Source organism: Neophocaena asiaeorientalis, unplaced genomic scaffold (genome assembly GCF_003031525.2).
Source record: "Neophocaena asiaeorientalis asiaeorientalis breed wild unplaced genomic scaffold, Neophocaena_asiaeorientalis_V1.1 scaffold70, whole genome shotgun sequence".
NCBI classification, from domain to species: Eukaryota; Metazoa; Chordata; class Mammalia; order Artiodactyla; family Phocoenidae; genus Neophocaena; species Neophocaena asiaeorientalis.
Window position 1 is genome coordinate 8,703,025 of NW_020175410.1, and position 18,862 is coordinate 8,721,886.

At 34.0% G+C, this 18,862-nt stretch overlaps 1 protein-coding gene across 7 annotated transcripts in view; it reads right to left on the reverse strand.

Moving 5' to 3' along the window:
- Window positions 1-1,414: 1,414 nt before the first annotated feature.
- MIOS (meiosis regulator for oocyte development) overlaps window positions 1,415-18,862 on the reverse strand; it is a 108,982-nt gene continuing 91,534 nt past the window's right edge. For 5 of the 7 annotated variants that reach the window (XR_003006179.1, XR_003006175.1, XR_003006176.1 and 2 more), the window contains 6 exons: window positions 15,496-15,648; window positions 13,661-13,865; window positions 8,515-8,644; window positions 6,105-7,365; window positions 3,095-3,274; window positions 1,415-1,687 (listed from right to left, as the gene is read on the reverse strand). Coding sequence is in view for 2 of the 7 variants with exons in the window: in XM_024767110.1 (XP_024622878.1) it covers window positions 7,269-7,365; window positions 8,515-8,644; window positions 13,661-13,865; window positions 15,496-15,648 (585 nt within the window). In the remaining 5 variants the exon portion in view is untranslated. Of the gene's footprint in view, window positions 1,688-3,094; window positions 3,275-5,214; window positions 7,366-8,514; window positions 8,645-13,660; window positions 13,866-15,495; window positions 15,649-18,862 lie in introns of those variants that run through there. The other 2 variants (XM_024767110.1, XM_024767112.1) reach the window with 2 other exon arrangements.

The window sequence follows — 18,862 nt, forward strand, 5'->3', positions numbered from 1 at the left end:
GGACTCCCAACCACTGCGCCACCAGGGAAGCCCTCCAATTTGTTTAATGCTTCCAGTGGAAAATAATGTTCCTGGACTGGAGGAGTATTCTCTTCTGGAAGCCAGCAGTATCTTACCATTCACTTAGAGTTATACTCACTTTTCCAGAAAGAATTTAATGTATTTCAGAAATCTATCTATCTTTAAAAACTGGTGCATTCATCCTAAGAGTCACAACTGATCCTACATTTCATTTTTGAGGAATGGAAGGAGGTCAGATTTAAGATGAGAAAACTTATTAACTTCCCCACATTTATCAAGTTGCTGAGTATTTTGCTCCATAAATTATACATCTTCATCTATTTGGAGAACATTTATTTATGTGCCATAAAGCTACACACACATAGTTGTACAAATATTAAATATACCTGCTTAATGAATAATACAAATTTCCAAATTACTGGGGAAAGTACTTTTTCTTTGACATAACTGATATATGTAGCACAGGAACTTTGTGCCATTCAAATTTTTACTATAATCAGCTATCAGATTACTGGATGCTAAAAAGGATATTTCATTTTACCTACCACATGTCTGGCAGTAGCAACTTCTTGAACTGTCACCAGCAAAGTATATGGCTGCAATATAATAAAATGTGGACAAACATGAATTTTGACATTTGCTCTTTCAAACTCCAGGCTTTCTTGCATACATGTCCCTCACACCCTGGCTCACCCTCCCTCCCCATGTACATACGTATGTATACATATAAGTGGAGCTAATATTCTTTAAGTTAAAAGATGTAAGATCAAATCATTTGCATGATTTCTTACGAAAATGCCTGTTTCAAGTTTATGATACATTAATCCCTTCAAATGCTCTTCCAGACTACTCTTGTCTTTATATTTTAAGAACCCAACTAATTAGATTCCTATATCTTAATTTCCAGTTATGAAATTAAGGCAACATGCTTTTCATAAACTGAATGGTGGAAGGACTGTATGCACTGAATTACTATTATTGCTGCTGTTTCTGACATTATATAAATTATCCTTTAATCCTGAAGTTACCTTCTTAGCAAAGCCTTTCAAAACACTGTATTATTAATAGTAGATCAGTAAGAAAATTACATTTTTTAAATTAATTTTTATTGGAGTACAGTTGCTTTACAATGATGTTAGAAAATTACACTTCTGAAAAATGTAATGGGCAACCTCTACTTCCTCAAATTATTTCTAATTAGAAAATAATTTTTGAAAGTCCAAAATTAGAAAATTAAATAAAGTGACATTTTTTTTTGGCTGCAGAAAGAGACAAGATGCTATGATACTCTTTCCAGCAATTATAAATATTAATCTGAGTGAATTTGAGTCTGAAAACAATGCTCATGTCTACCTCTTCCATTAGATATTACAGCTCCTCCAAGGCAAAGATGGTGCCATCAATCCTTTGAAATCATAACCTTAAATGTCTGGCGCATGTAGGCACGCTAATGCTTCGTTCTTTGATGGAAGCATGGACATGCAGGCATGTTCAGAATTCATCACTTAAACATAAGTAGCTTGTTAAATTATTGGAAATGAGTTGAGTAAAATGCACTCTACACTGCATTGGACAATAATTAACTAAATTCTAAACACAGAGGACAGGTGTCCTGCCACAGGCCCAGAGCCAAAACAGAGGAGTCAGAAAATATCCTGAGGAACATCTAGGAGAGAGAAGATTGAAACAAAGTCATTAATTATGTAATACTACCTCAGGAATATCAGAACTATTTTATAGATCCATTTCCCAGTGTGTTAAATGGAGAACAAAATGTACTGTTTCCAAATATGACAAAAGAGACAATTAAGAGAAAGAACCACATCTGTTTATTATTCTTATATATTACTGTAGAATATGAAATCTAGAAAAATGCTTTCCAAATAATTAAATCTCAGTAATCATTTTCATAATACCTTATAGCAAGTTTCTTCACCTCATAATAATTTGATTGTTCATTATAGTAAGAACAAGATAACAAGTCATGGGTAACTTTTATAAAAGCCACTAACGTGTGTGTGATATGCATATTCATTTATTTATACATTCATCATTATTGTAGAAAAACTAGAAGATGCAGATAAGAAAAATGCCACTTAAAATTCTATTCTTGGGCTTCCCTGGTGGCGCAGTGGTTGAGAATCTGCCTGCCAATGCAGGGGACACGGGTTCGAGACCTGGTCTGGGAAGATCCCACATGCCGCGGAGCAACTAGGCCCATGAGCCACAATTACTGAGCTTGCGCGTCTGGAGCCTGTGCTTCGCAACAAGAGAGGCCGTGATAGTGAGAGGCCCGCGCACCGCGATTAAGAGGGGCCCCCACTTGCCGCAACTAGAGAAAGCCCTCGCACAGAAACGAAGACCCAACACAGCCATAAATAAATAAAATTTTTTAAAAAATTCTATTCTTGAAAGATGGCCACTGCTAAAATTTTATATTCTCCAATAGTGTTCCACACAAATATATTCTATATATACTATCCTATAACTTGCCTTTCCCTCCATTTATAAATATATCATGAATCGTCCTTTGTCAATAAAAATACCCATACTATTTGAAGAGTTAGTATTCCATTGTATGTATGTGACAATTTTACTCTTATTATTGAACATTTAGGCTTCCAAGTTATTAAAAAAATACTGTGATAACCATTTCATAGAAACATACACCTTTGTGTACTTATCCAATTAATCCCTCAGAAAATATTTCCAATATACTATGTCAAAGGGTATGAAGCTTTTTAAGGCTTTTGATACATATTACTCACTGTCCTCAGGAACACTTGTACTAATAACATACTCTCACAAGTTGTTATTTGAGAATGTTCCTTTCCCATATCCATGAAAATACGTATTATTCAATTTACACAGGCAAGTGAACAGTATCCTGCTGTCATTTTAATCAGCATTACTTTATTACCAATTTAACATTTATCTATGTTTGTTGGCCATTTTATTTTGGCTGTACAAGTCCTTGATCAATATTATCCATTGGTTGTGTCTTTTCCTTATGGGTTTCAGAACGTTCTTTGTGAATTAAGGGTATTAAATTTGTATGCATATTGTAGCTTACCGGTTTGCTTGCCTTTTAACTCTTTATGGTATTTTTGCCATACCAAACTTTAAAGACTTGGAAGAGAAGCAAGGGTGTGCCTCCATCCACTTTCCTCTTCTGCACTGCTATGTGCAGAACCAATGGTAACCAGTTGATCCTTGTTTTATTCCTATTATTTCCCCACTGCGTTGATGCTGGCTGTTTGAGACAGACAGTAAAATAGAAGGGGAAAAAAATGAAGGAAAAACATTTCCTTTTCATGATAAAAGCTAAATCTAAAGAACAAATCAGGAATCAATTTTTGGATTTTATCCACTGCTTTTTACATCCAAAGAGCCACTGACATGTTTTTTTTCTCTTTTGGTGCATTAATACTAAATATAATAAACCCTCAATTGTCATAGTGAATTATTCTCCTATACACAGCCCATAAAGTAGGACATTAAAAGTACAGATTGGGAAGTCAGACTACTGGAGTCTAAGTCTTGGCTCTGCTATTTATTAGCTGTATAACCCAGGACAAGTGACCTAATGTCCCTATGCCTTAATTGCCTCATGTATAGAATGGGAGCAGTAACAGTGTATCTGCCTCACAGGGCTACCGTGAGGATTAAATAGGATAATGTGCATGGTACCTGGCAAATAAAAAGCACCAACAGTAACTACTGTTCTCAGTAATATACTGTTGGATTAGACATTGACTTTACTTATGAATTTATCATGAATATTCCTAAATGAAATCAGTTCTTTGTTTTGGCAATCTATATTAATCTGGTACCTGGATTACACTATCTTGTAAAAACATTTCGGGAACTTTCCTTCTGTCTATATACTCTAGTAAAAAATTAATACTTTATAAAGATTAATATTTTCATAAAGTGCTTTCTATAATCAGTAAAGAAACCTATAAAATTTTCGAGTAGGAGGGAAGAATAGGCAGATGATGTAATGGGAGAGTAGTGACTAGATGAGCAGTTGTCCAGCTAGCCCCCTCTCTGCCATGGCCATGGGGGTCACAGGCCCTCTATACGAGGATGTTGAACTAACACCCAAAATGCCTCTCCCCTCTCTCTGACGCCTCTGAGCAGATGTTAGACGTGTACAACTACTTGGTGCCCACTTGTTTTAACTACAGCTATCCCGAAGGAGAACAAACCTCACAGTGTACTTCCTTTTTTATTATCACCATCCCCCCAATATTTTTACTTAAATGAACATCAAGTGTAACAGAATGGCAGAAAAGATTTTACTGGGAAAATACTGGATATTTTCTCCTATGAAGGCCAGGACTTAAGAGTTGAATATAGATATGAAAACCTCAAATTTTCAATGGTTACTGGTCAACTGTCCAGATTTACCAAAATTTTAATTTTCATCCCTGGGTTCACTCTTGTATCACATTAAAATCCTAGGTGGTCGTTCAGAGGACTTCTTCATACAGCAGAAATATTCTAAATACAGGATAAACAAAAGTAGCTAAGTTCTATCTCAAAAGAAAGTGCCATAATTTATCCAGATTTGGAAAAACAAGCTCTTGGGAAATTTTCACTACTGAGACAAATGTAAATGTACATACTTTGTTTAAATTATACCATATTCAATTAAATAGTACTGACACATGAGTAACCAATAAAGATTAGGTAACAATGACTGTTAAGCACTACCTTTTACAGAGCATTATGCGACGGATATGACACTTCATGTTTATTTCATCACCTAACACGCCCAATCACCCTATGAGGTAGGAATTTCTATACCTTTTAATATATTAGGAAATTGAAGCTCAAAAAGGTCAAGCCACTTGGCCAAGATACTGGGACTAGGATTATAATTTAAATTTCAAAACCCATACTTTGAATATCTGCAGTCAAATGAGTGACTGAAATTACATCCAGCCATGCAATTAAATGCAGGACTATTTGTTTCTCACTCTAATACTTACTGGGTGTAGCACTGACAATGGAAAGATACTTTTTAAATATACCATTTTAATGAATAATAACCATTCTGGAAAGCTGAAAAACAGAGTCTACAAAAAAGTTACTTCTAAGACTAAGAATCAAATTTGCCATCAAAATAACTACTATTTTATTATTTTATTGGATTATTTGCAGAGTCGTCATAGATAATTTCTAGATTAGACATGTTGACTTCAATCCATTTTTATTCAAGTTAAAAAAATAATAAAACACTTTTATTAAACACTTCTATTGAACATGTTTAGGTAAAATATCTCATTGAGTTTATAAACCCAAATATTAGTGACCGAGTAATAAAAATGAAAAAATTAGTCTATTTTCATGTTCCACATACAATAAAATGCAAAACAAGCATAATAGACATCTTATATGAATATTTGGGTTTCACAGAAAATATTAGAATGCTGACACAGGCATAAACAGTTATTCTTAAAAATGTCATCCTGTGATTACAAGCAGATTATATAATAGACTTTATGCTTATGTCTTATATTGTACTTCCAAAAATTATTTTAGATATAACCCTATTCTAAACATCAATTCAAAAATTTACCTTACTTTAGCTAAGGAGAAATGAAAATGTATATAACAGTTTGACACTAAAGCTGACTTTTCATATTTTGGACAGAGCAAATTTGAAAGAAACACTTCAACTGAAGCAACTTTAAAGGTAAAGGTTATGTTTTAGTAAAATGAAATCAGTAAGATTTACTTAGAAGACTGGAAAAAGTCCCCTTAATAACTATCTTTGTTTAAAAAAAAAAAAAAAGATTGTAACTATTCCCAGTTCTTTCTTTTAAACAAAAGATTGTCATCTAGGTGAGATGTTTAGAGTAGATATGCAATGTTTTCCTAGAAAAGAGACTTTTGTAATAGATCTCAAAGTAAAAAATAAATTTAATCCACCTTCGTTCAGGATTGAAGTCATACCTCAAATTAATCTAACAGATCTTAGTTTCACCAGGTAAAATTGCTAACGTGAAAGCTTCTAAAATTCTTGTTTAAGATATTTCTTTCTTCAAAATCTTTAAGATAATTTTTAGGCTTACTTTTTATTTTTCTATAAGTACAACTTCAACTATGAAATTCAGTTCAGTCCTCTGCATATGTCAGATGATGCTACAAATCTTTTGTATTTCTCTTCCAACTATCTAGCTGTGAAAAGGGAAAAAAAAAAAAAATTTGAAAATAAAGTCCCTAAATTTGCCGAAATATACTTAAAGAAACTTACATTAAAGGTGAAATTATCTCCAAAGTGACTCTGGTTTCCCCAACATCTCCCAGTCTATCTTAGAAAAAACAGGATATTCTGCAAGAAGGAATCCGACAGTAGGACATAGTGACGTAGATTATGCTGAATGGTTGGTCACATATAGACTTGTACAGACTTTGTATTCAGCCAAATGCTTCCAGATGATGAGCATAAGATGATAAATTAATAGGGACAGAAATCTTTGAAGACAAATAAGGACATTGGAAAGCAAAAGGTTGAAAAGGAAAATTTGATACGTTTCCTTGAAATGGTGCATATTTTTCTCCTCAGAAGAGAAAAAGTTGTAAGATACATTCTTAATTTTGACTTTTCTTTGGAAGACAATAAATGTCTGTGCCAAAAGATTTCTTATCTTAAAATGAAAGTGTATGAGAGAAGAGACTCCTTAAAAAAATATATATCAATCATACCTTGATAAATAATTCTCCAGTGTAGGGTAGGGGGCTTTCTAATTCTAAAAGTAAAAATCCACAATTTAAATTTAATCTGGAAGGAATCTAAGCATGAGTAAGCTTAAACTACTGTCTGAATCACTGAATTGGTCATATTATTCTATTTTAAAAGTGTACGGATTTTACTGAAAGATAACCAATTGCAACATAAAAAGTATGGTTTCAAGGTCTGTTCTTGGTCACTCCAGAAACTCCGTTTGCACAGTGTTCATAATTTCAACAAAACCCTAAAAAGTTCTTTCCAAAATGAATTTTTCCAACCTACTGAACAGAATTCATGCCCACACTCTGATGTTCATTTCAGCAGCATTTGTCTCTGTGAATTACATCAAAATCACTCAAACATCAAATTGGTGATTTGATAGAATGATTTATTTTCCCATTACAGGAAAGTCATGAGTGACTTGTTCTGAGGTATGTTTCTGAGCTATGAAGAACATCTATCAGAAAGCTCCACACTTGAAGGTTCCTCTTTAAGGGATAACATTTTATGGCTGGACAGTCTCTGCAGGTACCAGATTCCCTGTTGTATCCAACTGCATACATTTACACGTGCATGCAGACACAGGACACTCGGCATGATCCCTGAAAAATAGGTCAAGTCACAGTTAAACATCTAAATTACACATACATACATACATTTATATATATACCTATCAATATCTATAAGCAATTTTTCAAATGGCATTTGAAAATTACAGGAATTAAAACCCAAAGACAAAAAGCATTAAAAGCATTAAACTAGAAATGAGTGCCAACCTGAACATGGGGAGCAAGTTACTGAAAAATGAACAGCATTACTTTCTAAATATATAATAAGCTATCTCATTTACAGTTATGAATGTGACAGGGATGTGCTCAGAGTTTAAATTAAAGCCAATGTGACAAACTGAGTGTAAAAGTTATAGCACTGAAGAGTACAGGGCCACTGATACTACTCAAAGTAAAAGTTAAATATGGTCTTGAGTCTCCACTGTATGAAGTGCATACTTACTACATAACAAACTTATTTACGAGATAACTAATGTGGGAGTTTGACATGTATTCTATCATTGAATTCAGTTACATACTATATATTATATATGATAGGATATTCGGTCAGTCGTAAAAAACTAAATATATCCTTTCCTCAAGTAAAGTTAAATAATGCTTTTCAAATATTTAACCCATACATAATATTTAAACAATATCTTATACAAGTATTACTTTTATAGTTTAAGATTACATAGGCTAGTGATAGAAATGTTCACACCACCTTTGTTAACTTAAGTGACAGTATAAAAGAAATTCATCCTTTGGCTGTATAAACCTGAACTATTTAAAAGGCCATCTGCTTTATCTCCTCTAACTCCAAGCCTATTAAAGAAAGAATGGGGACTTCCCTGGTGGTGCAGGGGTTAAGAATCCGCCTGCTAATGCAGGGGACACAGGTTTGAGCCCTAATCCAGGAAGATCCCACATGCCGCGGAGCAACTAAGCCGTGCGCCACATCTACTGAGCCTGCGCTCTTGAGCTCGCGAGCCACAACTACTGAGCCCGTGTGCCACAACTACTGAAGCCTTCATGCCCTAGAGCCTGCACACTGCAACAAGAGAAGCCACTGCAATGAGAAGCCCCTGCACTGCAACGAAGAGTAGCCCCCGCTCGCTGCAACTAGAGAAAGCCCGCGCACAGCAACGAGACCCAATGCAGCTAAAAGAATTAATTAATTAAAAGAAGGAATGTGCTGATTACCTGAACCAACTAAGCATGTGTCCAGCATGCCCACCGTGTCTGCAATTGTGACACCATGTAAACCAGTTGTTAAACTGAGCTAATTTTTTGTCTTTGCTCAAGTCTACTTTTTCATCTGATTTGGAGCCTCCTATGGGTTAAAGACAGTGATCTTCATTAACTATATCATAATACTTTATTCAAAGTTTCTTAAAAGGTATTTCTAAAATTATGTCAAAATACAAATCACATATCATACTGAAACAGCAATTTTAATGCTAGAATCTAGTTTAGATTGAAAAATATACCAAATAACCAGTTTCCTTATATTTTTAATAGTCAATAATAAATGGAAAAACAGAAATTATCAAACCCACTTAGAAGCAATCTGAATGAACAATTTTAGAGAAACAATCAGTAGTTTAAAAAACTTCCCATAGGGGCTTCCCTGGTGGCGCAGTGGTTGAGAGTCCGCCTGCCGATGCAGGGGACACAGGTTCGTGCCCCGGTCCGGGAGGATCCCACGTGCCGCGGAGCGGCTGGGCCCGTGAGCCATGGCCGCTGAGCCTGCGCATCCGGAGCCTGTGCCCCGCAACGGGAGAGGCCACAACAGTGAGAGGCCCGCATACCGCAAAAAAAAAAAAAAAACTTCCCATAAAGAAAATACCAAGTCCAGTTTACAGGTGAGTTCTACCAAACACTGCAAGAACAGGTAATTTTCATCTACACAAACTTTTCCAAAGAATAGGAAAAAAGGGGCAATTTCCCAATGCACTTCATGAGGTGGGTACAGCTTTGCTAACAAAATCAGACAAAGCCAATATGAGAAAGATTATAGGCCAATCTTCCTCCTGAACAGACATAAAATCCTAAGTAAAACATTACCAAATAGTATGATTTAGCAATTCTACTTCTAGGAAAATGCACTGGAGAAACTTCTGTGTATGGTAAAAGGAGACATATGTATGAATGTTCATAGCAGCACTGTTCATAACAGTAAAAATCTGGAAACCAAGTGTCCATCAATAGTAGAATAGAAAAATTTGTGTAGTCATAAATGGAATACAAAGCAGTAATTAAAAAAAGGAATAAATGACCACTACATTAATCAGCATAATTGAAACTAAAAAATAGAAGAAAAAACCCCAACTCCAATGTTGAGCAAAAAAGGCTTGTTGAAGGACATATGTGTATGACTCATTTACATAGAATTTAAAACACAGATGACAGTAAACGTGTTAAAAAAACTATACAGACAAACAAGAGACGAAACTAACACACAATTTAGGACAGTAATGACCTTTGGGAAGAGCCCAAAGAGGTGGTATGAAGTAGGGAGAAACAATCCAAGGCACTAGTATAAACAATGCTATCTTAAAGCAGAGTAAAAGACTCACTGATGATTGATTTATCATTGTACACGATGTACACATATAGTACATTACTATACATTTGTTATTCACAAAAACTTGAAGAAAAATGTATTATTACACATGTACATTTACACATGTACATCTACACACAAATTTACATAACTTTTAGTGCTTGAAAAATGCTCATTCTATTAATTTTGGCCACCTTAATATGTTTTATTTTGTTCTAAAACAGCAAATCAAATTATTTTAAGATCATATATAATTAGAGATAAGAATAGAAAAATGAGTAAGTAAAAATATTAAGTTTAATTAAGCAATTGTGTACCTATTAAGACATAATGCTATGTTCAAAATTTCACCTGGGCCATTGCTGGTCACACTGTAATGACCGTAATTGTCTTGTAAACAATTATTTAAAATACCCATCTCTTTTTGCTAATGGTATGGAGATCAAAGGATGTGAAGGTGGTTCAAGAATTTAAGATGTACACACACTGAAATTCTTCCTAAAAGCTTCATAAAAACAATTAATAGTGAAGGAGAGAAAAAGAGAGAAGAGAAAAAGGAAATACAGACCTTTTAAATATAAGGTATTTTATACCTTTGTGTATAGTTCTCATTAGTAATTTTCACTTTGTTTTTGTAACTTCGAATACAAAGAGAAAACAGACTGAGTCCAGAACAAATTAATCCTTATGTTTCTGATGAAGCTGAAAATAACAGCTCTACCTCACTGCCATGTGAGAAGGCATTTTAAGATCAAATAGCTTTTAAATTTAAAAGATTTATAGTGAATTATGAAAAGTGCTATAGAATAGTTGAGGGTAACTAAAGTTTCACTTAGGCACTAACAACAACAATAATAATAAAAAAAAGAAGAGTAAGAAAGAAACGAATATATAATCTTAACTTTTAAAAATGTATCATACCTAGAAGTTAAGCTCTATAAGGACAGCGATTTTTATCTGTTTTGTTCACTGTAACATTTCTAGCACTTAGAAAAATAGCTACGAAACAAACACTGTTGAATAACGTTTATAATTTTTAATGCTAAATATTACTGTTTATAACATAAACATTATAATTATAAACTCAGTGAGACAGTTTCAATAGAGTTCCAATCCTGAAAGCACAAGTGACTGTAAAAATTTGTAACCCTCAGTTAAATAAGCTTATGGAAATTCTGGCCATTTGGATCACAAAGCATGATGGATGGATGCCATCTCTAATTGCAGGCAAAGCAACACAGAGGTTTGTATACCTAAATCTTTAAACTGCCATGAGCCAACATTTGATTCCTATCAGGTCCTATTTTATTCTGGAACTCAGATTTTTCTGATTTTACAGAATAAAAAAAGAAAATGCTTATTACTTTGTAATTAACTCAGCTCAGTAATGCCTTTAAAGATCAGATTCAGGCTCCCCTAATTTTCCTACACTGTTTCCTAGGCTCTGTCACACTGATGCACTTGGTAGTTCCCATACACTCCCTGTACTTATCAACTTCACTAATCTCTTTACCTTAGTTCATGCTTTGTACTCTTTGCCTACAACCTGGATAGGCTTCCCTAAAATCTTCACATATTTAAATCTATCAGACTTTAGAGGACCAACTTAAATGGCATCTTCTTTTTGAGGTTTTTCAGATATGCTTCAGATAGAAGCAATGTTACCCTCTTTCAAAATTCCTAACATTTTCTTTATATAATATCCCTTATTCACCTCAGAGAGCTAAATGCATTTCAGAATTTGGAATCTTTGGGGATGTTAGGAAAATAATGAGCAAATATTATATAACACCTGCAGGAAAAGTCTGAGGTACCATCTTGTAATTAAACACATTAGCATTTCTGCAGTGAAACATATGAATGTTCACAAGTAAACAAGAGAAATAAAAACTTTAATAACTTCACATCAATTCTGAACAGATTTTTTCTTTTGCCAAATGAGATTATTGTAAATTCATTTAAAAAAAATTTTTTGGCTTTTCAGATCTTTAGAGATTTTGGAATGACAGATAAAAGATTCTGGACTAGTATTTATTTTCTAGAACATATAATTTCTTATTTTACATTAGCTATCCATGCTCATTATACCATAAGCTCCACGAGGATCTTTGAGTCATCCTAGCACATCAGCCTTAACTTAGTGCATTAAACATGTACTCAAATCTATATAAAGAAATTATTTCTGAAGCAAATTTAGAAAAAAATTTTTGAAGCAAATATGAGAAAATGTTAAGACTTGATAAACCTGGGTGTTGAATATTCGTTAAATTAACAGTCTCTATAACAGAGAACTTAAAATGTTTTATGATTTAATTTTCTTCAAATTCCAGAAAATTGCTTTTATCTTTTCTTACCTATTTCAAAAATAGAAAAAACTGAAAAGCTAGTATCTAGCAAAAAGAAACAGCACTCTAGCCATTACAGCTTCCTGAGGCTTATGGTCCAAAAGACATATTAAGTTGAACTATTTCTATGCATCTCAGTTCACATAGAACTTATTTACACTATATTTTGCCTCCTTGTTCTTTCATTGTAGTAGATTTTTATTCCCAATTGTTATTTTCTATTTATTTTTATCAAGGATGTAAAAAAAGTGATCAACATGCAATGTTAAAAATGAAAAGCCTTGATTTAAAGCTTAAGTCAAAACTAACATGTGCATTTGAAAACATCACATATTGCATTTGTTAAAAAAAAGGCACTATGTTGAAAAATAACTTAATGATACTAGCAAATCTCTTTCACAGATGTTAATGTAACAATAAAACAGACTATTTACAAGAACCAGCTACAGAACAGAATTCCAGAATTTCACAACTAGAAGGGATCTCCCAGTCCAACACCTCATATGTAAGAGCACTAAAGTGACTCTCAAGGTCACCAACTAAATGTCACAGAGCCAGAACTACAACAGGCATTCTAATACCATACTCAGTTCTTTATTCCTTATTCATTTACCAGTATGCCAGATATTCAAATGTTTTTCATTAAATTTTTTGCTATACATCATTTTCAAGTTATATAAATAAATGAAATGTTTCTAGCCAGTAGGTACATTATATTCAATTATCTACTGTTCTCAAAAATTTTCTCTATATGTTTACTTTAAGCAGTAAACAATGTTAATATTTCTAACCATTAAAAAAGTATATATATTTACTAGGTAGCTGACAAATATAGCAGAAGCCAACACCAAAACTTAGAAGTAAAGGGATCTGACTTCTAGGTTAATACATTCTCTACATATTTTCACAGGTAGATTTTGAACATGAAATAAGAGAAAATGTCAAAGTGCTTTGAGACTATCAAAAATTCTTTATGCACACAAGGTATTTGTTACTAGATGGGGCCACAGTGACTTTTAAACATAAAATATGAGGGAGCTCCTCTTAGAAAAAGTGGTAAGAAAATGTTATAAGATTATTTAATATTTAAGCTCTTCTCACGAATGTTAAATTGGCAAGCATCTATGAGATTACCTGAGATATCATGGATATAGATTTTACTTTTTTTTTTTTTTTTTTTTTTTTTTAGACCGGGGCACGAACCCGTGTCCCCTGCATCGGCAGGCGGACTCTCAACCACTGCGCCACCAGGGAAGCCCTAGATTTTACTTTTAATGTACGGATTTCATAGAGAACACAAAAACCTTCAAGCCAGCAAAGTGGCTTGCTCTTAGAAATAATATAAACTCAAATTGGTATGTCTTTTATTTACAACATTAAATCAATTATGTAGAAACAATTTCAGCTCCAAAAAGTATACTGTAGAATTATGTCATACCAGGACAACTAGAAACAGGTGTTCCCATATTGATGAGGCAAAGTGCACATCGAGGAAGGGGTTTTCGACAGCCAGGGCAACTTGTGACTTTAGATTTTGTTGGTGAGCCACTGACACCATACTGACTAAAACCTCTGCCCTGATGGGGCACAGTTGAGCAGCTGTAGGAGATAGACTTTCCACAAAAATTGCAACTCACAAACACCTATAAAACAAATGAAAGGAGAAATAAATATAATGCAAACTTTATGAATAAAATAAATATAAAATAATCAAAGTTTGATCCTAACAAATTACTTTTAAATAATTTTTAAATTTTATTGTGTATTATAAAATAATTTATCTGCTAGGTTGATGAGCTCTATTTAAGACTTCCACTTAGCAGTTACATTATTTGAATACTTCTTCTCTGTTACCTTTGTTTAGTTATATTCTTCCTAACATCACTGTGATCTACAGAAAAAAATAACAAGGACTTTAGAGTTCACCCTGGGACATTACAAAATATCCCATTATGACTTTTGACACAAAGTTCAATGATATTATCTCCTAAACAAAATTTTCTTGTAAATAAAACTCTCATTTCCTAAGATAAAAAGGAGTTAAGGATCCTATAATAGCTAAAACTTTAGAATAATAGCAATATAAACAGTTCATTACGCCTTTATATTAAACTCCTAGACTCTTGAACACTTATGATATAGATTAGTAACAAATATTATCATGTAATGCTATTTGATTAATACTCAGGTTGTTTTAATACAAACAGTAATTTCTCAAATTTCTAAAATAAGAAAATAGCACCATCCAGTGCTCACATGGAGCATATACCTGATATTTAACGTCTGAACTCAGACACAGTAATTTCACGTCAAGTGCTTTACGTAATAATTGATCTCACGTTGCTTTTTTTGTGTGTGTGGTACGCGGGCCTCTCACTGCCGTGGCCTCTCTCATTGCGGAGCACAGGCTCTGGACACACAGGCTCAGTGGCCATGGCTCACGGGCCCAGCTGCTCCGCGGCATGTGGGATCTTCCCGGACCAGGGCACGAACCCGTGTCCCCTGCATGGGCAGGCGGACTCTCAACAACTGTGCCACCAGGGAAGCCCACATTGCTTTTTTTTAATTGAAGTATAGTTGATTTACAATATTGTGTTAGTTTCAGGTGTACAGCAAAGTTATTCAGTTATATATATATTCTTTTTCAGATTCCTTTCCATTATAGATTATAACAAAACAGTGAATATATTCCCTATGCTATACAGTAAATCCTTGTTGTTTATTTTATATACAGTGCTGATCTCATGTTTTTTTAAACTACTGCTTAAAGAAAAATAAATTTCTATGTCTAATTAGACATATAGATATATATATATACTGTTAAAGAAACAAGTCCTGCCTTATTACATATAACAGTGAAGAAAGTGTCAATATGTAAGTGGAATGTGTAAGAACATACAGTAGTTTAGATTCTGAAAGATCTTGGAATGTATTAGAAATCCTTGGACAACCCTAGGACTGATTTAGGTTTGCCTAAGATCCTCTAGACCTGCTGTGGTTTGCTCTGTGTCAGACTAAAGCTCAAGTCACTGAGATGATTGTTAGGAAGTGGCACGATCGAAAAAACAGGAAGATTAAGGACAAAGTGCACTCTGGGATAGATAAAGACATGGGAACTCAACATGAGCAAAAGAATGAGTATACTGATAACAATTTATTAAATTGAACCCTCAATTTATCCTATACAACATGCTGTAAATAAACACTTCTATTTTTTGGCTGGGCTATTAGGTACATGTTACAATTTGATTCTCTCCAAAACAATGTACTTACCTGTGCTAAAGGCTTAGAACTGGGATCCAACTTACTCCTGTGAATATCAAATTCAGCTCGTTTGTGCCAAAACCTCCAGGCATCTAATAAATTTCTATAATTCTCAATCCAGTACTGAACTCTTTCATCTTTAAGAACATCTAAGGGAGAACCCTAAAAAGAAAACATGAATTATTTCAGTTTTGAAAATTTTCCTGGGTAAGCCTGAAGATTCTAGGCAACATGCGAGTATGCATCACATGGGAAGAAACAGGCCTCTTTTTTTGCCAAAAGCTGGCTCCTAATGAGAATACAGATAAAATAACTGATGGAAGCTTCATTAATTTACTTTAAGTTGGCCTCTACCAACGACATAAATATGCACTGTATATACCATTATATCCTGCCAGGGAAATGTAATTTTCTACCTCTTATTTAGGTGTAAAGACCTAAGAGCAATCAATTCACCTTCCTAGTTGAATGCAGTAAAAAAAGACGCAAATCTTTTTTGTCCCAACAATTAAAACCTCTAGGTTCACAAAATATATTTACTATCTCATCTAAATACACACCAAAATTGCTCAATCATATTTAAAAATAATACTGAGCCTGGTCCTTCATATCTAGCAATGTATTGTGGATTAAGATGCTATTTTTGTATACCTATTTATCTAAAAGTTAAAAATGCCTATTCTCTCCCTCACCTTCAATTAAAATATATATTTATCACCTTCAAATTTAAAAAAAAAAAAAGAAGAAAGAAAGAAAAAAACCAAAACTGAATCAAAAATGTTTAGTTCTTTTGCCCCTAGGCCACAGTGAAAAGGAACAATTCCTTTTCCTTAAATTTACTTTAGATTCCTTCTCATTAAGAACTTCAATTTTTTTGCCACTAAGACTTTTCCTAGAGCTGTATTTTCCCTGGCAGCTGTGACATTCCACATTTCACCTACACTTGCTTTGGGTTTTCGCAGAATGCTTTTAGCTCTGTTGAGGATATTGTCCTTATCTTAACATGATGAAGAAAGCAGAGAAAGCCTCTACCTCCAATGATGCTACGGCCATTAATTTAAAGCCAAGTTTTTCCAGTTCTGTTTGGAGGCCACAGAGAAAGTAAAATGTCAGAGGCAACTTAGCATGCATCTTATGGAAAAAGGGAAGAAACCTGTAACAGCTAATAAAGACAATCTACCTTTAGACATTCCATCAAAATAGAAGCATATCTTTCACCCAGTAATTAAGTATTAATTTCAATTACTAGAGTTAAATTTAGCTAAAAGAACATGTGAAAAAACTCACAGTTGACAACTTCATTTCTTAAAAAATAAACATCTACTACAGTCCTAATTATGACCAACTAGGCAGAACTAAGTACTAAAGTATAATACAATCCCTGATTTAAAAAGAAAATCCACAGAAAAATCAGAAATCTTCATACCCCACTCTTTCCCCTTCCACGGCAGTGAGGATAAACTAAGAAATAATCTGGTCAATATTTGGTAAGTCTTCTCTAGAACCGCCCCAATAAAACTTAAAATCAAGGTCTGAAAAAGTCTACAGAGAAAACAGTTCAGAGATTAAGTCTGACCAAATTAAAATTAGAAGAGCTTGGGAAATGCCATGGGCTTCCCACAGTAACAAAATGTAAGACCTAAGTGATCAGCAAGTAACTAAACTTCCAAAAGAATTAACCAACATTCTTCAGAAAAAAAGGAAAAGAACCTAGATGTCTATAATATACTGCAAACAATGGCCAGCATTCAATAAAAAATCACTAGACATATAAAGAAACAGGTAAATGTGTTTCAAAGTAAAGGAAAAAGGCAGTCAATAGAACTAAACCTTAAATAGCCCTTATGTTAGAGTAAGTAAAGATCTAAATGCAGCTATTATTCAGACTTAGTGGAAAATAGTGTTTTAATTAGTAAACAGATAGGGCTCTGAGCTGAAAAATATAAACTATAAAAAAATGGAGACTCTGGAACTAAAAAGTACAATAACTGAAATTAAGAATTCCCTGGAAAACCTAACATCAGATAGAAGGTGCCAGAATAACCAATTAACAAATCAAAAGAATTTATCCAATTTGAAGAACAGAAGAAAAAAGGAAAATAAACAGAGCCTCAGATATCTGTGGGACAATATCAAATGGTTTAATATACGTGCAATAATAGTCCAAGAAGGGGAATGAGATTGGGGCAGAAAAAAATATTTAGAGAAATAATGCTTGAAGACTTCCCAAATCTGATGAAAAACACTGACTTGCAGATCCAAGAACCTCAGTGAATCACAAGCAGGATAAAAAGAACCACAACTACGCTTCAAGGGTTAAACTGCTAAAAATCAAAAGAAAATCTTGAAAGCAGCCCAAGGAAAAATGAAGCATTACATGGGGAAAACAAGGATAGTAATATGTGACTTCTCATCAGAAACAATGGAGGCCAGAGCACTGTGAAACAACGTCCTTGATATGCTGAAAGAAAATGAGCGAAATAGACATTTTCAATTAAAAGTAGGCTGAGAGAATCCGTCCCCAGTAAATGTGAACTATAAGAAATGCTAAAGAGAAAGACCAAAGGGAAACAATATGAGATGGAATTTGAGTCTCTGGTAAGGAATAAACAGTACCAGGCATGGTAAATAATACATATAAAAGCCCATGTTTTCATTCTTCACATAATTTACATAAAAGACAACTGACTGTTCAAAGCAAAAATAACAACACTAAGTTGGAGTTTATAATGGATGTAGAAGCAAAATACAAGACAACAGGACAAAGGAGGGGGATTTGTAAACGGAATTACACTGTTGTAACATGAAATATGAAGCAAAAAGCGGAAAGTGTCAGGTGTGAGGTAAGAAAGAGAAAAGGTGAAGTAGGAAGCATGATGTATCAGGTGTGGAATGTAAAGTAAGAGGAGGTAAAATGTTGACTGATGAGTTAAGGATGTGTATTGTTAGACCTATAGCAACTACTCAAAAGAAGAAGATAATGAAAAGGGGTATAGCTAAAAAGCTAACAGATAAAGTGAAATACTAAAATATTCAATTAGCCCAAAAGAAGGCAGGAAAGGAACAGAAAAACAAAAGGAAGAAGAAAAAGCAAAACAGAAAACTAGGAGCAAGATGATAGACTAAATCTTGACCATATAAATATAAATGGAGGGAACTTCTCAATTCAAAGGCAGCTGATCATCAGACTAGATTTTTTTTTAAAGCAAGATTCAATTACACACCATATATTTTTTTTTTTTTTTTTTTTTGCGGTACGCAGGCCTCTCAGCGCTATGGCCTCTCCCGTTGCGGAGCACAGGCTCCGGATGCGCAGGCCCAGCGGCCATGGCTCACGGAACCAGCCGCTCCACGGCATGTGGGATCTTCCCAGACC